The sequence below is a fragment of the Montipora capricornis genome, chromosome 13, assembly GCF_036669925.1.
Source record: "Montipora capricornis isolate CH-2021 chromosome 13, ASM3666992v2, whole genome shotgun sequence".
Lineage (NCBI taxonomy): Eukaryota > Metazoa > Cnidaria > Anthozoa > Scleractinia > Acroporidae > Montipora > Montipora capricornis.
In genome coordinates, this window is record NC_090895.1 from 16,834,630 (window position 1) to 16,859,629 (window position 25,000).

A 25,000-nucleotide genomic window follows, 5' to 3' on the forward strand; every position below is an offset into this window, starting at 1 on the left:
CAGCTGAAATACTTTTGTATCCTACGCAGTATTGCAAGCTAACCTCAAAGCATATCTGAGATGCACCAACCAACCACCTAAGTGAGCAACGTTGTTGAATTGCATCATACCTTTTTGTTTGTTATTTCTCCTTTGATTCGAAGCCAGTCTTCACATAATGGCTCTAACTGAGCATCGGAGTCTCTTTGAGAGCCTAGGGAATGAACAACAGGAGAGATGACGAAAGGGAAAGTGATTCTTGCACTTACAGTATATGAGCAATAGGAGAGATGAATGCATTGAGACTCAGCAATACAATACAATAAAACACATACTTAATTGGCCGCTACCCATAGGGGCTTTTCAGGGCCAATGAAACACAGTTAATAAAACGACGGAACACACCAGCAACAACAACTGTTAAGAATCCCAACCGGCCGGAGGCAAACCAGTTAGCTAGTGCAGCTGGAAAGTTGAAAGGGACTATCAGGATCAAATTCAACGAGTGGTCAGAGAGGCTCTTAAACCTGGGATATCTGGATTTCAAGGCAAACGCCCTACATGTAACCACTGGGCCACACTGCCTCCAGCAATGAGAAATGAGTTTGGATACACATGTATTAAATATCTGTTAGATCATTGTTAGGCAGCATAAGGCACTCAACATAAGTGTGATTGCCTAGATGCGCACACTAATTAGTCTCAACGTGGTTGAGCATGAAACGGACTGAGATGACTCCAAAGATACGTGTAATTGTTTGCACTCAGATTCAGTAAGCGTGACTAAGGACCCTTTCCTTTTGTCAGAACTGGCCGGCCAGACCCGTCATTTTGCAAAGAAAATGCAACAATTTGAAGGAACACATGCACGATATAATCCCTCGCATTGTTCCGGAGGAGTATATATTATCCTCGAAGTGTGTTATATTGCAGGCGTTGTAGAGTTATTCCTTACAAATGGCCGGTCTGGCCGGTCAGTTCTCTCAAATGGAAAGCGCTTTAAGTGTCCCCTTGCTCTTCCCCTCAAGGTCCTCAAGTAAGGATAAACATCTGCATTTATCCTAACCCTACAAAATAGCGCTATTCTTTACCCTCACCTTATTGTTGGAAACAGGTAGCACATGCTTAGACTTTAAGGGACACTTTGAGTTGGATGTCAAGATTAGGCATGCATCTAATTAGAAGCATTTCTGGTCATAAGTGCTACGTCAGCCTCACTCTCAGTCTTGGTAAGTTCTTAGCATGTTCTTCAAATTCTGGCTAATCTCAGCCTGAACTTTTTTTGGGAAAATGGTTCTCATTAAAAAAAAAAAAAAAAAAAAAATATATATATTTATATATATATATATATATATATATATATATATATATATACAGTTTCACTGAAATCTGGGCCGGAATAAAAATCAGTAAACCATGCACAAAACCACACGACTTCCACAAGTACTGCTCGTGCACAAACCATAACACATACCTATCCACTTCCAATGTTGGGGTCTCTCTTTAAAATCCACAAAGGGGACAAAATTAGCCGGGGTCTCTGGCAAGAAAATAAGAAACTGTTAAAGGCTTACCTTCAACCGACAGGCTTTTCGACCGTTTGTTTTTGTTATGTAAATTCGCATTGCTTATCGTAGCGATCTAATTGGATGAATTTCAGCTTTGGTGGGATCTTCATATAAGAAAATTGTTCCACGGCACGCAATGCCTGTAAGGTGATTGTGAGCCTTTGCAGACCCTCGTCTTTTACGTCTAGTTATCCCTGCCTGTGCAGGGATGGCGCAATTGTGAGAGCACTCGCCTCCCACCAATGTGGCCCGGGTTCGATTCCCAGACTCGGCATTGTATGTGGGTTAAGTTTGTTGGTTCTCTACTCTGCACCGAAAGGTTTTTCTCCGGGTTCTCCGGTTTTCCCCTCTCCTCAAAACCAAAACTTGATTTGATTTATGTTAACTTGTTAATTTCAATTTACAGTGTCCCCGATTAGTGCTCTACAGCGCTAGAAGATTAGACATTGAAAGTTCCTTTCCTTTCCTTTCCTTTTCCTCGACTAATGCCGTGTTTAGACTTGAGCGTTCTACCGAGGTGTTGGAGTTTCCATGTGCAAACGCCAAGGGATACCATGGTAAACGCAGCCCGAGACAATAGAAAGTTTACCAAGGCAAAATTTCGATTAACCCTGTGATCAGGAAGGGTTTAGGTCGGTAACCAATTTGGGATGGCACTTGAATGGTTTAGTTCCTACCTAAGTGGAGGATCCCAGTGTGTTATGGTCCAAGGCAATTTATCTCAGAATTTGAATTTGGACTTTGGAGTACTGCAGGGCTCTTGCCTCGGACCATTGCTTTTCATGATTTATGCAAGCAAATTGTTTGACATTATCAAGGCGCACCTCCCTACGGTTCACTGCTACGCTGACGACACATAGCTGTATGTGTCCTTTAGTCCAAATAAGAGCATTGGGCAATTTGAGGCTGTCACTGCTATTCAGCATTGTGTGGATGATATACGCAATTGGATGACCAATGATAAACTACTTCTCAATGATGATAAAACAGAATTTCTAATGATAGGTAGCAAGCAACAATTAGCCAAGGTTAACATTGATCATATTGTAATTGGAGACAGTGTAATTAGACCAAAAGGGGTAGTTAAGAATCTGGGGACATGGTTACACTCGACTCTTTCAATAAATTCTCATGTAAATAATATTTGCTCAAATGCTTCTTATTACTTGTATAATATACAAGAAGAATTAGGAAATATCTTTCTAAGCGGTCCACTGAGACGCTTATTCACGCATTTGTCGCATTATTGCAACAGCCGGCTCTATAGCCTGCCAACCTATCAGCTTAATAAGCTGTAGAGGGTCCAAAATGCTGCAGCTAGGTAATTTTTCAGGAATCCAAGTACTGCCATGTACGACCGCTGCTGTATAATCTGCACTGGCTGCCAGTTAAATTTCGAATTGACTTTAAGATATTACTGTTAACGTATAAGGATATCAATGGCTTAGCGCCTTTTTATCTCCAAGAACTTATTAATCTTAAAGAAGCATGTAAATACAAGTTACGCTCGGACTGTGATGGACTGCTACTAAACCCTGTGAAATTTAAGACCTTAACAACTTTAGGAGATCGATCTTTTACTGTTGCTGCTCCTCAACTATGGAATTTACTGCCCTATGCGATCAGGAGTAGCCCCTCAGTAGCATCTTTTAAAAGACACTCAAGACATTTTTATTTCAGAAAGCTTTTTCATAATTTTATTAATGTGTTTTAGTAGGTTTTATGTAGTTTTATGTTTTAAGCGCTGATGAAAATAGCTATATTGGTATCGGCGCTATACAAGTTCATTATCATTATCAACCAAGGTCGAGATGACAAATATATCCGCATGCGCTCGCATGGTATTTCACATCCTGTGGTGTCCAGATTGCGTCAGTCTCATTTGAATACAATCGTTACAATCGTACAATCGTTAGGCTATTAGTCTCTACCCAACGGGGCTTTTCAGGACTAATTTACAATACTTTGTGGGGGCTTTAGCCAGACTGCTTGTTACGCAGTTTACAATTAATTTTTAAGGAAGTCCAAGATGCTCCTGTCCAGATAAGGTCAGACCACAACACAAGAGACTACGTCCCCTACTCTTATCGAACAGTGAGTGGGTTCTTTAAAGTCCCAGACTATTTAATTTACAACAAGGGTTATGAGACGGGACCTCCAGGTATAGTCCTTATCCGAGAAGACTTGAAAGCCTAACCATTTGCAGATGTAATTACAAAGGCAGCACTTTCGCCTCAGTTATTTTAAGACCCTGAGTGTTGGTCCGGCCGGAGTCGAACTCACGACCTCCCGCATGACAGCCCAATGCTCAACCAACTGAGCCACCGGTGCGTGGTGATCAAGTTTTCGCAATTTGGTTTTCACGTTTGTTTTTGATCTACTTACGAGTCATGGGAAAAAAAAAAAAAAACAAAGACAGTAATCACTATGACAACCAACAAATCGAGAGGTAAAGTTAACATCATTGTATTGCTTATTTGTTCGTATTATTATAATCTCTTTTTTGTTGCAATTCCGTAGATTCTCTGTATTTATTCTCCATCTATTATTTCCCCAGGGAAGATGCATATTCCACGTATTCTCAAGTTGGCTTCGCACTGCAACAACCGTTACAACAGCCGTACAATCAACAATTCCTTCCACAGATGCCTCATCAGTACTGTGGCCTAGTTATGAGGTCTTCGATGCAGATAATGCACTTTATACATGGATTTTAGAATTTGCCGCCAATTCGATTTGATCATAATCGTGATTGATGACAGGTTTACCTCGGCGATTTGAGCCAGTATAAACACTGTACAAATGTACGAAGGTTTAGTCAGTAAACGTTTACCTTGGTAAATGCCCAAGTGTAAACACAGCATAAGTGTTAAAAAGGCCTCAACCGATTTCGCAATAGCCTTCATACAGTTCTTTTGCAGAATAGTAGTTTAGCTGCGGTGCTGTTATTAATAAAAGTATGTTTACGGAAGCGAGATTCCCCCACAACTACTGATTTATGATGGAATCAAAATCGACAACAGAACGAGTCCCGCCCAACGATTCCTTGGGGTGCGACAAACCTTCAGAGTACCCTGTTCCAGGCTTCCAGATAGTCGGGAAAACGAAAACAACTGCGTGTGAATAGCGAGTGGGAGCTTGAGTCGAGCATTGCTTTGTGTATGTCTTAAATGATGAAAGTTAAAAGTTAGGGTCACCGTGGTTTTCGACGTAGAATGGACGACATTTTCGCTATCGCTTTGGTTTGCATTATCACGCTTTTTGATTGGAACAAAAATCTAGCGCCACACTCGAAGACCATCAAAAGCAAATTAAATTGAATTGCTCATACTTTTTCCTGCCTTTTTTCCCAATTCAAATATTAATTTGCTCTGCTTTTTGATTGGTCTTTTTGATAGCCTTCAGCGTTTAATTGTCGTTACATGTATGATTGGTCCATTTGAATACTCAAATTTGTTTTGATTCACCAAACGTGTAGAGCTAAAGCCTTTAATAGTTAACAAAGATGCATACCTCCTGTGCTGCCTGAGAGAAAAATCAGAGAAGAGTAAGCTAGTTTGGCCCAATCAGCTTCCTGTTTGCTCCATGTGCTTTCAGCGCAAGATGGGGACAGCTTTAAAAACAAACAAAAAGAGAACTACCACTGAACACATTTACACCGTATCACAGCTTCTTTCCTCTAATTGTTGTTCCTGCACTGCATTAGTTTGACCCGCATTAGTCTTAAACAGGGTATCAAAAATCGGAATTCCGTCTTAAAATGGGTAGGAAAATCAGCGATATTTGTCTTAAACAGGGTCAGGGTATGAGGGGCCGCGTCGCACCTCCCCAACCAGGGATACATCAAGTACTCCCCCCCCCCCCCCCCCCCCCCCCGGGTAGTTTGACAACGCTTTAGAAGAAACAGTTTGCATTATGTCTGAGCGCTTTCTACCCGAGTGTGAATAACAATCTGCACTTCCTCACAACTAACTAGAGTAGAAAGTTACAACGTTGGGAATGCAAACAGAGGTTTAAATGATTTGGGTCTAAAGGTTTGAAGATCAAATTAAGCATCTAGTTAGCCTCCACATTACATACTTGTAATGTTTGAATAAATGACAGGTTAACCTTATTTGGAATTAGTTCACTGAAGCTGTGTTATTTGCGTAAAACGAGAAAAAAACTGCTAAACAAACCTGCCACTTCCTCACCATTTCCTCAATCTAAACAAAGCAGCAAACACAGATCCAAGAAAAGTAAAATCAATAATAATAATAACAATTATAATTAATAATAATAATAATAATAATAATAATAAATTTATATAGCACTTCTTATAACACATTCAAAAGCGCTTAACATTGTAAAACGAAAATGCAGTTAAGATCAATAAAATATAGAAAATTAAGAGTAGTCAATCAAAGAGAAAAGTAAATGTAAGAAATAAAATATATCAAATTCTGGGCATAACTAAGTGTCATGCTTTTTTATTAAAATAAAAATGTCTTTAAGTGTCTCTTAAGGATGGTGCCTACTATTGCTATTGTGCATACCTTCTTCGCATCTCGAGACACTCGGATTTCGTATCGGCGGTGCTTATTAATACAGGAATATTTTTGAATGGCTCAAAACTATTCGGATAAAGCTGAACTTAGCAAGTGCTCTTGGTATCCAAAAAGAAAATTGGGGGTTACCATGTATCTTTCAGAGAGCTTTTTACAAATATTGTTGATTAATTATCGTCGAAAAATGCGTGGTTACCCCCTATTTTCTTTTTGGATTTCAATATCACTTGTTAAGATCTGCTTTTCCCGCATATTCAGTAAACCGCGCAAAAATTCTGGACAACTGGACCTAGACAGCTTCCCTGAGGTATTCCACAAGACAAGTTGAATGCATGTCTAAGCAATTGTTCTCTATATAACAATGCGTTGTTTTCTATTCGATAATTAAGACTGAAACCATACAAGTCTGGGACAGACTCTGTCGCACTTGAAGTTATCCCCTAAATGTGCAAATGTGAACAACAGGCAAATTGTACCCAGACTCTATTATACTGGAATTAAGCAATGTTATACTTATGGAATAGGATTTAAACTTACTTTCTGTAAGTTAGCCTTTGAGTCTGAGAAACTAGATAAAATCTCACGTAGAAGGCTGAAGAAACAAGGCACTTTGTGCGACCATACTGGAATCCTATCAAGAAACAAGATAACAAAATACAATCCATTGAAAGCTAGCACAATATTTGCATTCTTTTCCGGTGAAGTGCACACAATGGAAAAATAACACTCATTATCTTCTAACTTAATTAAGGACAAGAACCCATGAAAAACCTGCATCTTGATCTATTTCCTCGCCCTCCTCTTGTGAAAAATAGTACACAATATGGCAAAAAATTCTCCTTTTCTTCCTCTCTATTTGATGATATTTTAGAATAAAATAGATGTTAATGCTGGTAAGCAAATACTGGGCAGCGCCTGGGAGGAGAGCGTGACTTCCCATCACGTGACTACCTTATTTGGCTATTTCATTCATCCCGCCATGCGAGCCTTCTCAGTTTGACATTTCCAAAGCTCAACTAGTTCTGTTTTTTCCGTTGAGCAATTTAATCTTTGCTGGGGAATTTGCTGACCTCACAAACGCGGTTTTTACGCCCCTTGCTATCTCAAACCTTTTATTTATTACTGGAACTCGGGAACAATTTATTGGACGGCTTCACACCGTTGTTCCTTCCGCACCATCTTGTAGCTCGCGTACACCAAGCGTCCATCTGACCCGCAGAGAAACGTTCACGCTCCACCGTGAACCCCCTTTACTTCAAGTGCCTCTGCTGAGGAAGTTTCATCCTATATAGACCCACCAATTGTCACCATCCCTGACGATGCGCTGCTTGAAACAGCGGTCAAAACGGTCAAATTTTATTCCAAGATGGCGTCCAAGCAAGAAGAGCTTCACACACAGACACGTCCCCAACCACGTTAGCCACTCTTATTTCCATCATCGGGGACGAAAATCGAAGAATCTACCGCCAAATCAGTTCCTGCTCCAACCTCAAGAGCCTCCGCCTCAATCTGTGCTACCTCGACAAACTCCATGCCATTTGCTACTCACCAACGACTTCGACTTCATCGCCAGCCTTCTCAACCATCCCAGTGCCAGCAACAACATTCCTTCCCCATTTTTCAAGGACAGTCGCCGTTATCAGCACATGTTCCAACCAAAGTTAAACGCGCAACATTAAAGGGTGAGTATGTTGAGTTTGTCGCGGTGCTGCCAGAAAACTCGCGCCTTCCAGATAACGACCTTCCCGGGCTTTCCATTTCCTTTATCGGTAAACCACAAAGAGTTCCCCCCTCCTCTCGGAAAAAGTAAGCCCAGCTCGATTCTTGTCGGCATTTTCTGTATGGTTTTCTCAGGGGTGGATCCAGGATTTTTCATGAGTGATTTGCACCAACTAAACTAGGGGGGTTTGGGGGCATGCTCCCCCAAGAAAATTTGAAATTTGGTGCTCTCCGAATGCCATTTTCCCGCACCATAACATTGGCCTCGACAGTCATCCATAGATAATCCTAAATCAGCTATATTAAATCTTTGAAAGCTGCTCCTGTCGTTCCATCCTCACAAAGGTAGACCCTTCTCTGACTGTTTTGGTTGAATCAAGAAATCTGATCACCACTGAAAGATTTTTTCTTTGTTTGATACGTCAGCTGCTTCGTCAGACATAATAGAAAAATAATTGCTCCCCCTGATTTCCTGCGACAAATTATTCACTATGATAGCACCCACAGTTGTAATCATCTTGTTTTGACGGGTTTAAGAAATATGTCGCATTTCTGGGTGCAGTTTTCAAGTGACGTTGCAGTGTTTGATCGCCGCTGTCAATTCGAAATTCTAATAGTGCCAGAAAGTTTCCAGAAAGACTGGCATTTTGTGGATCATCATCTCGTGGACCTCTGAGGGCTATGTTGTTTCTTTCGCAAAAAATTATTGTCTTGAACAGGGATTTCAGAATTTCGCGATTTGTTTTGATTTGTTGTTGAAGTAAGCTGTTTATCTGTCGATCAATTGGGAGCGATTTTCTTGTCATATTTCTCAAAAAAATTAAAACAAGAAGGATAGTTGACCTCGTGAACTGCAATAAAGGGCTGAAAAAAATAAGGTTTGGAAGAAATTTGAGTGATTTCTGCAAGTCACTTGAACTACTCTGGATCCACCCCTGGTTCTGCACTTCTCACTTCTTTTCCCCAAAGGGCGGTAGAGATGTTCCCCTATCAAGCGACCATTCAAAGGAAGTTGCGGGCTTGGCATGGCCTTCCTATGATGTTGACTTTCGTAGGAAAACAGCCACAAACCTCCCCCTCTAAAACAGACATCTAACCCAGGGTCCAAATTAACTAGTACATTTTGACCTGTTTTATGGATACCAGAAAGCAACGACCGCATGGTCTTGTGTATGTGTCAAGCATTATCTTTTCACTTTCAAAAGCGCACATTTTGGAGAGCAAAGGTATCCGACCTTGAATGTACATGTAATAATGAAATCTATCTGCCCCCTAGTTTGTCGAAAATTTCAGCTACGGAAACACTAGTCACACCCTGTCGAACACAATCCGCCATAGTGGTACATTCCTCACACCAGTCCTTGAATCTCTTTACTGAGTCGTTTTTCCCCCTGCAATACATATTTTATGAGAAACAACGGCTTGTGAGGTTATGGAGGTTGTTAACGGAAAAACTCCTTCATTTCTATTTCAAAACAGTCTCAGGATAAAAAGTAAGACACCTCTTGGCAAACAGATCTGACCTTAACAATGGTGACCAGTTGTGAAATTCTGGTCGCCAGTACTCAATTTTTTAGTTGCATTAGCAACCAGGAAGGCGCAATTTCAGACCCCGTAACCTGCCTCCAGAATAATCCCCATTCACCCCTGAGGGAGCTCCAGGGAATGGCCCGGAAAAACCACTACTACCTCTACACAGCCCGTCCCGTTGGCCTACGGAGTGCCCCTTCATTTTTAATCAGCTTTCCATACCCCCTCCCTGTTCGACCTGCTCACAAGTTCACCCTGATCCCTTTTGTTACTCATCTGTGCAATACAGGCTCCTACGGCACGATTATGTTTATCTGGCAGCACTTGACAACCTTCACATTGAGTCTGGCTGTCTCCTGGACATTCTGGCTATGCCAGTCCTTCACAAAAGTTTGAGGGGGATCAAGCTCTCCCATGGGAATGCAAGAAGGCTTGCCACCTGATCACCTCATCAGTTCTCCATAGCATCTAAGTATACTAAGTTACAACCTTTTAAGTCTACCAAATGTTGACTCCTTTATGTTATGGGCTGCATTTACCCTTTCATTTTTTGGCTTCTTAAGAAGCAGCAAATTTACCTGCAATGGCAATTTCGACCCTCAGTCCCACCTTGCTAGAACAGACATTTCTTTCCATCCCAACATCCTTCACCCTACTTCATTTGACACTGCAATTTAAAAGTCCAAAACTGACCCTTTCTGGGAGACAGCCAGGCTCAGTTTTGCAAGGTCAAACTCAGACCTTTATGCATCGTCTGCCCTGCAAGATTATATGCTCAAAACTGCAACTCAAGACCCTGGCCAGCTACTCTTCAGCTTCTCCTGTGGACCATATCTCACCCAGACTTCACACACCAACAACTTATGGTCTCTCTTAAACCTCTGTGACAATGACAGCTCCTCCTCTGCCTCTCACAGCTTTAGTATTGGTGCTGCTACAACTGGCAGAATCACTGGCATTTTCAACTGGCTCTTCAAATTCTGGGTCGCTGGAATCCTAACACATACCAAGCTTACATCAGGACTCCAAAGGAAACAATATGTCAGGTTCCTCAGTCATTGGCCTCTTGCTCCTCCTGCTAACAACCCCCTGGAATCCTTGAAAGCACTTGAGTATCTCATTGAAACTTGGATTTTTCTAACAATCAGTAATGATCTATGACAGTTCCTTGGATAACTTAATTCAGATTTTCCTGTATTGTCCTGAACCTATAGTGTTTTCACCTATGGGTACAGCAATCATGTTGGCATCCCCCTGGAAGCCTGCTGTGTGCGTTTGCTTCCCCCCACCCTCATTTCTCCTCGATACGATTGCCTTTCATCCCCTTTTCAGCCACATGCCAGCCATCGCATGGGTGATAGCACTATCCTAAGCTTAATGCCATGTTTCTCCTTTAAAACAAAAAAGGAAAAAGGCCCATTCGGCACTTGAGGGCTTTCTGTGACATTCTCTTTCCTTAGGCTTTCTGCCCTCTCAAGTTCATGTAGTACTATTGGAAATGACTATTTTGACGGAAATGTTTTGCACGAGGGTCCTATCCCCTCCAGCCAAATGTGTTGTGCGAGGGTCCTATCCCCTCCAGCTGAATGTTTTGTGTGAGGGTCCTATCCCCTCCAGTCTAATGTTTTGTGCGAGGGTCCTATCCCCTCCAGTCGAATGTTTTTTGCGAGGGTCCTATCCCCTCCAGTCAAATGTTTAGTGCGAGGGTCCTACCCGTACGAAAATTTGTGGCCTGATTGAGCGAGATTCGGGCCCGATTCGGGCCATAAAGCTGTTTTTAAGGCCAGAACTGAGCGAGACAAAGCGAGACAACCATTTTGTCGCGCTTGTGCGACTGAGCCAGACATTAGTTTGGTTCGATTATCGCCGATAGTGTGGCGTGAGTGAGCGAGAAAAAGTGAAACCCCAGGTTATTCATTTACGCCGCAGTAACGAGACATTTGTCACGCTGTATTATCGGTGAAACTCAGGCTGCTCACTTGTTATTCGATACATAAGTGCTCCCTACTTGTTATTCGATAAGAAAATTTAGTAGAAATAGATCAGGGAGTACTCAAAAATGCAAATCAGTTACTTAACTCTGGCTGTCGTTCTAATGTATTATATTATTTGCTGCATTTCTGTACGTGTAGTCCGTCCCCGGGTAAAAGGTGAGCAAACCATTTTTTACCGCTCTGAATTTTGAGCTAAAATACGTATATGGCTGGATATTTTTTCCAAGTGATACATTTAGCGTGATACCCACCCGCATCCGGAGAGGTAAGTTCAAATAGCTTAGCACGTTCGGGAGAAGCAATCTACATGTAGCTACCTGAAGACAGCATTATCCTGCTTGCCCAAAACGGAGGATAATTTTTTAATGATAGGAATTGCTTGTCGCTGGACGGAAAACCTTTAATAGGGAAGAACAATGTTTGAATTTTGGCTATCGATAATTAAATATTTGTAACCGCTTTTGGCGCGCGTTTCAGTTGAACTGTGCAAACATCTGAATCTCTACACAGATGCACAGCTTTTTCTTCCCATTTAGGACAGTAATCAACCAGATCAAAACAGCATTCATTTGCTCTAATTAATATTGCTGGAACAATTTTCTCTTTTATGAAATAGATTTTAAACAATGTATGAAGATTTAAAATAAATGAGAAACGCGACTAGAAACGACCTCTCTATCTGATCACAGATCACTGTGGAAACCTGGCTACTAACATGCTTACCTTATTATGGACACTTTGAATGACTTCAGTCGCATTTTGTTCTATGCTAAAGGCTGGTACATTCTTTTTATTTAAGTTACCTTAAACTGAAACATGTTTCTGTCTTACATGACTGTCCACGCAATGATCATTGACAAGGGTCATGTTTACTGTAGTTGGTCTCGGATCCTTGATCGTTCGCTTACTTATTGGCACGGAAACTAAAGATAGTATCCTTCAAATAAGGATAAACTCAGTCTGTTAACCCTTTGGTTGTAACCACTAAAAATGTGATACAAGAATTATTTTGTCGATACACATTTGTAATTTTGCTCCCAGTATCAAAACAAGTCCACAATGTCGCCGTAAGTCACGCAAACAAAAAACAGTGGTACTGTCTATTGGGGTGGGGGGAGTGGCAGGCAGGGGATTTTCTAGTTTATAATTTATAATGGCCCTATTAAAGTAGGCATAGTTTCAATTATGGCCTATTTTGTTTCTGTTTATACTGATTTCAATGTTTCTTATAAATAATGCGTCAAAGTACCAGGATAGCGCGATGTACCCTCACCCCCTGGCAGATGATACTTCATATCCTCATTGTAATAAGCTGAGAAATAAGCTTGTGAGTCAGATAAATACGGAGAAACTTACAGAAAATTACTTATGTCTTACATGTAAAACTATTCAGTCCCCTATCAGGCATCATAATAAAATTGACCATCTACGGGCATCCGTTTACTGTTTGCGTGACTTACGGCTAAATTGTGGACTTGTTTTGAAACTGGATGTGTGCTGACAGAAGAGTGCGTGTATCACATTTTTAGTGGTTACAACCAAAACATGGACTCTTGCTATGACCAAAGGGTTAACAGACAGAGTTTCTCGTTCTCCGAAAGACCCTATCTTTAGTTTCCGTGCCAATAAATTCCACTTTTTTTCTGTCGCGCAAGGTCGCACAACATTCAAGCTTCTCATGGCGTTGTGTCTGTTTAAACTTAATCGTGTGAGGAAACAACATGCAGCGCCCAAATCTCTGAGTAGCGGTAAGTTTTCCCGGGTTTCTTTGCCGTAATTACCGCTATTAACAAAGGGTCTTAGTTAAAACTAAGAGCGGGGTTGTAGTTTTCGTACTACGAAAGCTAAGACCAGGTCTTAGGTCTTAGTTTTCGTAACACCCGAAATTATAAGCCATAAACTAACGTCACGCCCATAAAAATGTATTGTTCATTAGCGTGATTTTTGTTTTTTTATGGACCTGAATCTCGCCCGTTTATCGCTCAGAATATCGTCCAAATGTCAGAGTAATACAAATGTCCCGCTCCATTCTCGCTCATTTATCGTTCAATTTTTATCGCTCCTGTCAGCCTGATTATCGTCAGGCTCTGTATCGCTCATCAGCGAGACTTTTTATGGCCCGAATCTCGCCCGCGTCTCGCCCAGAATTTTCGTACGGGTATCCCCTCCAGTCAAATGTTTAGTGCGAGGGTCCTATCCCTTCCAGTCAAATTTTTTGTGCGAGGGTCCTATCCCCTCCATTCAAATGTCTAGTGCGAGGGTCCTATCCCCTCCAGTTAATTGTTTTGTGTGAGGGTCCTATCCCCTCAAGTCTCTATGCGATGCCCATTGGCTTTGGTTTTTTTTATTTTTTTTTATTTTTATTATTATTTTTTTTTTATGCTCATGTCGTACTTTCGACCCCTATCTCCACTCGTCGGTTCTCTACTTTCACCTTTGGGGCAGGCAATGTTTGCTTTTCGCTATTGCAACTCCGTGGAGATGGGGTCATTTTTTCTCCCTGTCAAATTGGGAGCAAAACCACTAAATGGGCTTCGCACAGGGCACTCCTCGTTTATCTCGGCGTTTTGGGCGGGGAATTGCTGCCTGCGGCACCCCTTCAGCCCTGTGCTGAAGCCCCGTTAGGGAGGGGGCATATTGTTACTCTGCTGGACTGGGTTAACTTGGCCCCAGGACATTATGCCAGCAACTATGCCCGCCTTGCAATACAGGCATGAGGCACCCCCTCGGCTAGTTGCCGAGGCCCCTCATCCGGTGGTCCATACCGGCGGTGGGTATTATCCGAGCCTTGCCAGTACATTCCCTGCCCCCTCGTTTACGCCCAAGTTGTGTGCATTGTCTTTTATTGCGCACCAAAGCATTAAATGATATTTTAGAATAAAATAGATGTTAATGCTGGTAAGCAAATACTGGGCAGCGCCTGGGAGGAGAGCGTGACTTCCCATCACGCGACTACCTTATTTGGCTATTTCATCCATTGCGCCATGCGAGCCTTCTCAGTTTGACATTTCCAAAGCTCAACTAGTTCTGTTTTTTCCGTTGAGCAATTTAATCCCTCCCCCCCGCCCTGTTTGCTTTCTGGTTCTTTTGTATTTTATTTTATTTTTTCCTTATGAGCTTCTGTAACCTATTCAATAGTTCTCCTTAATAAAATATGGGCGGGGAATTGCTGCCTGCGGCACCCCTTCAGCCCTGTGCTGAAGCCCCGTTAGGGAGGGGGCATATTGTTACTCTGCTGGACTGGGTTAACTTGGCCCCACGACATTATGCCAGCAACTATGCCCGCCTTGCAATACAGGCATGAGGCACCCCCTCGGCTAGTTGCTGAGGCCCCTCATCCAGTGGTCCATACCGGCGGTGGATATTATCCGAGCCTTGCCAGTACATTCCCTGCCCCTCGTTTACGCCCAAGTTGTGTGTATTGTCTTTTATTGCACACCAAAGCATTAATCCAAGACATCACACTTCTACCTGTTCACTCACGTTTCCGTACACTTACATGTACTTGTTTGTCCTCTCCTAGGATCCCCTCCCATGGCCACCAGCCAAACCCCCACCATCCCCCCTGCCGCTGTCCCTCTGTAGGGTGAAACTATTTTTTTCTTAGAGAAAACTGTGTTGAGACGAAAAAATATACCAAATAAGAGTGAATGAACTGCGACCATTGGAATACTTGTACTTCTTACTACATTCATGTCAGTGTACAAAATGTAGTTTCTGGTATGAACATGATTTCGGCAGGAAAACAACTAAAATATTGAACAGGCACTTGATGTTATCGAAATGCTAGTGTCACTTCTCATCATATTAATTTTGTCTGGGTCATGCATGTATATAGGTGCACACCGTAGATGTCTTCATGACTGGAATCAGTTTAAGCTTTAAATCTTACTGTGATGTACTCTGCGAAGCATTTGCCGATTCCTCCTTCTTTGTTGAATCACCAGGATTTGACTTCCCTTGTACCTGCCTCTCTTGCTTCTGTTGAAGTTTCTGCTTCAATTTGCGTTTGACTTTAGCTTTTTTGTCCTTCTTCTTTGATAACTCAGCTATGTACATGTAAAATCAATCAGGTAAAAAATAAAACAGCCTATTAAAGTATTGAAAGGTGAAAGGAGGAATGGGTTCGAAACAGACTAAGAAATGTTACTGTATGTAAAATTTGAAGATCCAATAGGCACAGGCAATCAGAAAGGCAGGTCAGAGAAAAGTGCCCAAGTCAGATCAAGGATTGGAACAGGTCTGATTATACTTCCAAAATTCCACACCTGCCAAAGTGGTTTGGCAACCAAATTCAGTCGACATGTATGTGAACTCAAGAAAGTCCAATTCAATAAAATTACAATGTACAGTGTAGGTCATGGGCACATTAGTTTTTGAAATTCAAATGTATTTTTCTGTGTAGAGAGCTGCAACTCACAGGATTTTAAAGGCTTCCTTGTGGGATTTGTTCGAAAGATGATGTCCTGAATGGAGGTGAATCTTGTATCCAGTTCAGGGTGATCCTGTCGTCAGGGACAGAAAACAGGAAGAGAAATAATGTGATTAAGGACGTTGCCTATTATTGTTATCGCACATAATATGTTCCGCACAGCTTGACATACAGCACTCGTATTTCCTATCAGTGATGCTTATTAAATACAGGGATATTTTTGCACGGTTTAAATCTGTCTGGAGAAAGTAGATCATAGTAAGTACTCTTGGTATCCAAAAAGAAAACTGGGGGTAACCATGCATTTTTGAGAGATAAAAATACTATTGCTCCTCATCTCAATCTTAATCTTAATAATGATTTGTTGACGTTCTTTTAATTCATTGACCCCTGACAGTAAGACCTATTATATTTTACTCTGCCTATAAAGACCAGACGACTTTCACTCGTCAATTGGAGGGGGTGGGGGGGGGGGGGGGGGGTCCCAGGAATCAATGGGTTAAAGGCCACTCTACCGAAAATACATTTTAGGTTAAAAAAGGAAATAAAAAAAAAAAACTACAATATACCTCACTTGCCATTCTCCGTTTCCGATGGACCTGGATCATCTTCTGAAAGTCATCCTCAGTGACCACATTGGGTGATGGCACACGATGACTTGTAGGAGGATGGAATGGAAACCCATGACAACCAGGATATGGCAAAGCAGCTCCTAACATTCCCGGAACACCATTGAAAACTCCAGGGAGCATGTGATAGGGTGACATAAGAGAGCCAAATGTACCACCTGAAAAACAAAAAAGAAAAAAAAGAAAAAGAAAAAGAGGACTAATACTGTAACATTTTGGTATTAACTATGCTGATCTAATATTAACAACATATATCGACTGATGATGCAACAAAGAAGAACTAGCTAGCAGTGTTGCGACATGGTAGCGGGTAGCCTTAACACAGTATTAACTCTTTGGGGAGTCCATAAATTATGCAGTGTATGTATATACCTACATCCATTGATCAACACAGACACATAGACAGCTTATCAAAAGAACTGCATGGGGCAATGACCAGAAGAGAAGGTTGAATGACCAGGGTCATGGGAGTTGCACATTGATGAAGGAGTTGGTGATAGTGTTGATGACAGTCACGATGCTGGCGTTGACAATGACGATTGGGCGGGGAGGGGGGTACTGCCATATATGGACTATATAGGTATGTGCTGTTGTGAAGGGTATGGTTTACAAGCAGTTTAATCTGGGATACAGTATATAAATCATAGCCTTTCGGTCTAGAATAGGGTATCATTTTTCACGGAAATGACCAGTCAGTTGCAGATTTTATCAAGACTAAGGAAACCAGAAATTCCCCCCGGGGGATGATGCCAATGTTACGATCACAGCAATGATGATATTACAGTTTAAAGATGTACCAAGAGTGTGTCTTGAGTCCTGGGATGCAATCGATTTTCTTTGGACACAGATTGCACGACATTATCTGAGCTGTTTTTTAGGTGAGTCAATCTGCGACACTTTCGATCTGCCAATGAAGTTCATTGGCACTGGTTTGTTTATTGTGAGCAAAATGAGAGAGAACTCTATCAACGAAGTATTTAAATTTTTGTCCATCAATAATATGATCACTGCGCTAATGGAGAGGGAAAAAGCAACACCTAAGGACAATCCATTCACGTAAATATGGCTTGCTAAGTGTATTCTGTCGTGGCGGATTTCTTGTGTTGAAAGGATGGAAAAAGAACCCAAAGGACAAAGCGACAAAGGAAATTCGGGTTAGTGAGAATAAAGGCTAGTTTTGGTAGAAGAAAAGGTAAGAGGAAGCAAAAGAGCTAAACCACAAGTTTACGGAAGACCCTGGCCGTGTGGATACGACCATCACAAAGATTGCCGCAGAAGACCCAGATGATGTTCAGCCAAAGTGTTGCTGAAGCCGAGGAGTTTTGGAGAGCATTATGGGAAGAGAGTGGGTCTGGACACAAGAATGCTGAGTGGCTTGAGGAAGTAGAAATCGCAGTTAGTGAACACGTCCCCTGCCCATCGGAAGAGGACAGGGACCTAATGAATGCGGAAGCTGTTAAGGTCATTTTGAAAATTTAAAGAAGAATTGGAGCGCACCAGGTCCGGATAGGGTAGTAAACTACTGGTGGAAACGTGCATGCTCACTACACAAAGGAATGGTATCTGCGTTTAAAGTGGCCGCAGATACCTCAATGATGTACCCTGAATGGTTTCAACTGTTTGAAAGAAGATGTGCAGTATCACTTCCTGGGCACACCGAAGGGCCTACTACAGCAGGAGAAACTAGCTCTAGACATTGCAGCTCATGCTTATCTACAGAGGTTATCAGTCATTTGGTCTAGCCCCCTCTCGGATAGGAACAAAGTCATGGCTACCAACCAGCTTGCATTGCCAGTGTTGTCATATCTCATGTGGTCGCAGCAATGGTGCGTAACTGACCTTCGTAACATCGACAGGGAATCTCGTAAAATCATCTGCAAGAATGGTTGGAAGCACCCACTTGGGTTAACTGCACTCCTGTATCTCCCTAGACATGTGGGGGGTGTGGTGTTAAGTCAATGGAGCCTGAATACAAGCAGACTAAAATCAAGTCAGCTGTTAAGTTATACAGACATGAAAATCCTACCATGGGCCTAGTGCGTGCTTTTGAAGAACAAGCTGCTGTTAAGGGGCACAGGTCACTCCTGAAAGAGGCACGGAAATTTGCTGAAGAGCTGGGTGTCTCTTTGAATCTGTTGTACCCCAACCCGAGGTTGTATGATGAGAAAAGCAAAGAAGTGCAGAAGGATGAGCTAAAGCAGAGAGTTAGAGGTCAGTACGCCGGAAAAAAAAACGAGGAGAGAGGTGGCAAGGAAAGCTTTTAAGTTCAAGATGGGATAATGAAGACTTCAGTAGACAAGAATGTTTCACATGGATGGCGACCTGGCAACGCACGCCAAATCACACGATCGTGGGTATGATGTAGCTGTATGAGCAGATGCTATCAACAAAGGTATACTCCTATCATAAGATTGGTACCACCCCCGCAAATTACATCACCTGTAAGTTGTGTGGGAAGGAAACAGATAGTATGGCACACGTGACCACAGGATGTTCAGCGCTGGCCCAAAGTTAATACCTTAAGAGGCATAATGCGGCCTTAAAGGTGTTGTACTTTGAGCTTTTACGAGACCTTAAGCTGGTTGATGAGGTCCCCCCGTGGTCCTCCAAGATACAACCCACGCCATTGTATGAATCTCAAGATGTGCAAGCATTTTGGGACATTACCATCTTCACAGAGCATAACAAGGTGAGGGCAAACTGGGTGGATGTGAGGATAGTTAACCATCAGGAAAAGATGGTGAGTACCATTGAGATGAGCTGTCCGTGGGTCGAGGAATCGTGGTAAGAAAGATGAAGAGAAAACACTCACGTATGGACCGCTTCGATGGGAGCTGAAAGCACAGTACAAAGGTTACAAGATCAACCAATACAATGTGATCATAGATGTGCTGGGAGGCTGGATTGTGGACATGGAAAGATCCCTCAGGGTGCTCCTAGGTTCTAGGTGCAGAGAAATCTTAAGGCTAATGCAGAGATCGGTCATTTCAAGTACGCTCCACATCGCTCACACATTTAAGGTTGCTACCTAATAGGCCTTTTGCAGCTTGTGATCACATGGTACAAAAACCGCCATACTGGAATGCAAATTGCCCACTGGGATATCTAAAACAACGAATTTTAGATTAACTTGCTTGTTTTACATGTCCCAGTGAACAATTTGCGTTCCAGTATGGTGGCTTTTGTGCTATGTGATCACAAATCTGCAAAGGGTCCATTGACTTTAAGACGGTCGTAACCAGCTGCCAGTTTTTCTACCAAATGTTAGAACTTCATTTTTAAATTAGTTTTTTTTACAGGCGTAGGGGCGGTTACAATTACCGCTAATGTTACTACATGTAGGTTTCTACCATTTTGCACTTAGTATATTATAGAAAGTTATAATCCCTGAAGGAGCATTGGTTACGTTAATATACCCTATGTTCTTTAGTAAGCTCAGCATCTATAAGTGCAATACTGCTATAATAATAATAATAATAATAATAATAATAATAATAATAATAATAATAATAACAATAATAATAATAACAATCGTACCAAACAAGTCATCCCGGGGTTTCGGCCCGTGCGACTGCTTTTGGACGCAGTTGGCCCTTCGCTGCTTTCTGCTACCGACCTCTCCTCCCGGTACGGCATTGAGGGAGAGATATGTCAGCCCCTAAGCCATATAAGACAAATCCCATGCCTACTCACAGCTTCAGACCGCCCTTGTCCATAATAATAATAATAATAAATAAATAACAATAATAATAATAATGATAATAATAATAATAATAATAATAATAATAGTAATAATAATAATAATGATATTTGTCCTCCTTATCCTGCATTACTGCCAGGTCGGGGCATCCGTATTTCCTTTCTCCAGCATGTCCTATCCCATGCATCCTCCTCCCTTAAACCACCTTTCTCAACATCATCCCTCACATTTTCCATCCATTGCTTGTGTTGTGACTTTTTATATAACATGCGGAAAATTATTGACAGGTGTCAAGTGTAATTCAAGAATACCATAATATTATTCGAATTTACCATATATTCGCACATTTTGTTTAGTTCAGTGGTTTTGTTAGCTGCTTTCATTAATTTTTCTTCTATGGTTCTTCAGGGTATTGTCAACATACAGTGTATGAGAGATGTGTATGAATAGTAAAAATTAATACTGTTCAGTTTTGCTGGAGTTCTTCATTCATTGCCACAACACTTTTTGGCGACCCCCCCAAGACAGTATTTGAGGAATTGCATTGCTCAAGTTTTGATAAATTTGCATCAGATTGCTTTTTGTCTGGGTTTTTTGGGATTTAGTCTTACGGAACTTGGAGGAGGAGTTCAACTGTTGGAACTGGTGAATTAAGATTATCCTCAAGGTTTGTTATTCACATGTTATAGTTTCACGTTGTTTCTGGATTCTTCGAGTTTCCATGAAGTCATATTGTGTTTTGGATTACATTTCTCGTGTTTTTCTATCCATCTCGAACTTTTCGAGGGATTTTTACTGAATTTAACGATTGGAAATAGCTAGGGAGTTGAGTCAAATACTGCGTAAATTCTGGGAGGTTTTCATTTCATGGTTTTATCGTGGTTTATTCCACATTTTGGCCTGGGGGTATTTGTTGAGGTCATTTGCGAAACGTCAGCAAAGTCTAGGACACTGTGGAGCTGGGAAGAATTCTCCTCCTTTTCATTGCCCAATTATGCCATTGACGGAAGAGTCGAAAAACTTATCAAAGAGTAAAGAGATTTATAGATAAAAAAAGCAGGAAGACTGTAGTTACCAAAATGTGCCACAACTTGGAGAAGCTGTGCTCAAGTGGCGTGGATTCCAAGCTAATTCAAGATGAAATAACAGTTTGTGGAAACCGTTGGAAATTTGCCTCGAGGTTATGGACGAATTGCAAAGAGTGTACTTACGCTTTGGGGAAACCGAAAATAAGAGGGCTGCTGCGGTAGAAGTGGAGGGTTTAGAGAGCAAAATAAACAATACCATTGAAAAGGCTGAACAAATCCTGAGGGACATTAATTTTGGAAAAAGGACACACAAATGCATCTAAAGAAGTATTGTCGCATACATCAAGTTTACCTTGTCTGTCAATACAGTCACCTTCAAACAGTCTTTCATCAAGTTCACATCACACTAGCTACTGTAACCAGCAACTCAACCCTTTGAAGGTTCCAGTTTTCAGTGGGGAAAAAAAAGCAAGTTTGAGGATCTTTGGGAGATATTTGTGAAGCTAGTTGACCTAGGAGAGTCTTACAGGACCTGCCCTTGAGGCCATCAGTGGGCTAGGAGTTACAGAGCCTGAATATGACAAAACCAAGAAAATTATCCAATCTAAGTTTGGTGGTGAGAGGAGAAAATTGTAAGAATGCATTGATCAGATCAAAAAGATGCCCATACCGACGTAAAGTCTTTTGAGTGATTTGTTGATCTTATCTGTATAGCAGTTGTTAAGTTACAAGCAGAAGGGTGAGACGGGGAATTGGGTGATGGTGCATTCCACAGTTTGCTAGTAAAGACGTTGGCAGACAATCAGGTGGAAAGCTAAAGTCATTCGTTGAGAGAGCATGAAAGATACAGGTCTGTAATAAATTTGCGTGATTGGTTGAAGGAAGAAGTGAAAATCTGAATTGAGGCAGTCAAAATGGTACATGGAATTGAGGCTGATTCTAATGGGGGTTGCACAGCAGTAGAGGTGGCAGAAGCAGGTGTTTGGTTAGCAAAACAGTGACCCAAGTCATACGAGAGCAGTTACTCCATGGGAGGGGGCACTGCCTCATTCACACACATCGACCTCCACACAGGAGACAGCAACTGAAGCTTTCTCTCTTCGTAATGTACCAGTGTTTTCTGCTTAAAGCAAATGATTAGAAAGTTAAAGTGAATGCAATTTTGCATGATGGTTCTAATGAAACTTTTTTTAAGGAGTTTGCCAGAGTTGTCGGTCTCAAGGAGACCAAACAGTTAGAGTTAATGTCTTAAACAATGAGGTAACTGAACAGCCAGGGTAACTGGAAACTACAAGGTAGAGAATAATAATTATTGGAAGCAAAGTAAGGGCAAGTGGGTACTGCACCTTTGCTGAACCTGCTCAAGACGGACTGGTCAATTTGTTAATAGCTGTGGACAATGCAGAGCTGCACTATTCTAGGGCTGATGTACAAGGTGAGGAGTAAGGTCCTGTTGCCTGCCTTGAGCCTTTGGGCTGGACATGTACTGGTTCCCCAGGAGGGAAGCAGTGGACAGGAGCTACTGTTAAGGGCACATGTCAGTCGCACTCTGTTTACCAGAGACCAATCATGTTGGTGTCGTCGGTGTTTGCTGTGATATTGATCGTGTACTTTAATTCGTTCAGTTTCTTTTCTGGTTCCTCAGGGTTTTGTCAATTAAGCTATCAGAGATATGTGCGAAATAAATACTGTTGAGTTTATCTGTAGTTCTTTATTTATCGTCACAACAGAGAGCATGCATCGGATATTTAATGTTCAACTTACAATTATAATTTTTATCACTATTCACTCTGAAATATTAAAACAAAATTATGTAATAATTAAAAGTAATTGCTGAAAAATTCAAATACAATTAATCACTTAATGAAAGAAAGGAGAGCAGGTATCACCAAGGGAACTTAACTCAACCTACTTCTGCGGTGGTTTTCTGTAAAACCTAACTATTCAAACTGCACAAATTACGGCAAACTACGCTTAGTTTCTTGTAAAGTTATATCCTTATTTCCTCTACTTTTGAAACATGTGCACTCAACTGCACTCAACTCTAAGCCTACATGTATTCCATCCAAATGAATTCTTTCAAAATGTCAATCAACGTTCTTGCCTTGTGTTTCCGTGAAGTTATAAATAATAAATCAATTCTGTCACATCAACAAGCATAGTGAGCGAATTATCACTGAAGTCCACAAATGAAGGGAAAATATATACAAGTACAACTTCAATCAAACCAACAACAGACAAGACTTAAAAACAATTTCCATTTGACAGCACTGACCGCCCAAACCGAGCATTTGGAAGAACTACAATGCCTTCAAATCATAACACAATAGACCTTTTCGGCTTGTACATTTTGTTTTCCCAATACAGACCATGTGATAATACTCAGGAGGTTTGATCTTTTGTTTTGTTCATTAAAATGAGGGCATGCAAGCATGAATATGCCTGTAAGCACTCTTTTTACTAAACAAAACAAAGGACAAAGCCTCCTGAGTATTATCACATGATCTGTTTTGGGAAAACAAAATGTACAAGCCGAAAAGGTCTATTCATTTTCCTCCAGAAGAATGCGAGGGATTATCATGCAAGTGTTCCTTCAAATTGTTGCCTTTTCTTTGCAAACTGAAAAGGAAAGCGCCCTTAGTTAATCATTTACCTACACTTCTTTCTTCATCATCAGACGACAGATTCTCATCCTAAAAAAAATTACATTAAATGTGTTAAAAACCTAATTTCAATGATGCAGACCACACATGTAATTATAGTAAGAAGTTCAGTTAAAAATGGAAAATGCAATGTACAGTAGCGCACCTGCACTTTGAATGTGAAGTTAAATGAAGTTCTCATTTTATGAACCAGTGAGTCCCGAGGGCCTTTTAAGACTATGTAATATTAATTTTAAAAGCCCTGCCATGCATATCCAGATATTTAAAAAAAACGTATATCAATTTTTCTCCGCATAATTATGAAAAAATCTGTGTCTACACATATCGTTTTCGTCTTTGCCTGGACACATGAATATGTATGAACACAATTCAAAAATGCAAACCTCCACGTACATTAATTGTTAGTGTACACATATAGAGCACGCATGTGCATGGGCTCTCATTGGTACATTTATGTACATGTATCATGAGCCTCTAATGTCATCATAATTTTTATTTGAAAACCTCTGTTTCACCTATCCACATATGCATGTACATGTAGGATAAACTTCCATTTTCAAAATCTACAGTGTGTTTTTAAAAATCTTCATTTTTGTTGACCGAAAGTGTCATAATTATTCATGTGCACCTGAGGCAAAAACGGATGAATATATCTCACTTTTTTTAAATATCCGGATATGTGTGGATGGGGTATAATAATAAATATTATAAATTACAGTAATTATAATTGTAATAAAGAAGAAAACAATGGGGAAAAAAATAATAAAAGAATGTACAGTACCTGGCATTGCTGTCGACATTCCTCAAGAATCCTGGCAAACAAACAAGCATTACAGTAATACAGTAACTTTTATTGGATCACTTGGACCCTACAAGCACTTTGATTTAATTTTGATAATAAATTGCAATGATGTCGTGGACCTTATAATTAGACAGGAGTGGCATTGCCTTACAGTTGTCAATTTTGAAGCTGCTGTTACCAATTTATTTTAATACATGTACCCACAGCTATTACCAATAAAAAAATACATAATAGTAAATACATGTAGGACTGAGTGGAGTACAATTCAGGGAGTGAATAAATGTAGCGTCAGTACATTTAATTTCAAAATCACACAACGCTGATTTGAAATTGCGAGCACAAGTGCCTCTGAATTGTACAACCCAAAGTCCTATTACTAATTAATCATAACTACAGCTGTATAACAAAA

At 41.0% G+C, this 25,000-nt stretch overlaps 1 protein-coding gene across 1 annotated transcript in view; it reads right to left on the bottom strand.

Moving 5' to 3' along the window:
* The window catches only part of LOC138030145 (nuclear factor related to kappa-B-binding protein-like), a 48,784-nt gene that overhangs the window by 16,996 nt on the left and 6,788 nt on the right, over nt 1–25,000 (bottom strand). Inside the window, exons 9-18 of the mRNA XM_068878025.1 lie at nt 24,571–24,601; nt 23,780–23,819; nt 16,339–16,556; nt 15,758–15,842; nt 15,230–15,386; nt 6,632–6,725; nt 5,726–5,752; nt 5,061–5,160; nt 1,454–1,519; nt 111–193 (exon numbers count right to left, since the gene is read on the bottom strand). Of these exons, the coding sequence (XP_068734126.1) occupies nt 111–193; nt 1,454–1,519; nt 5,061–5,160; nt 5,726–5,752; nt 6,632–6,725; nt 15,230–15,386; nt 15,758–15,842; nt 16,339–16,556; nt 23,780–23,819; nt 24,571–24,601 (901 nt within the window). The remainder of the gene's footprint in view (nt 1–110; nt 194–1,453; nt 1,520–5,060; nt 5,161–5,725; nt 5,753–6,631; nt 6,726–15,229; nt 15,387–15,757; nt 15,843–16,338; nt 16,557–23,779; nt 23,820–24,570; nt 24,602–25,000) is intronic.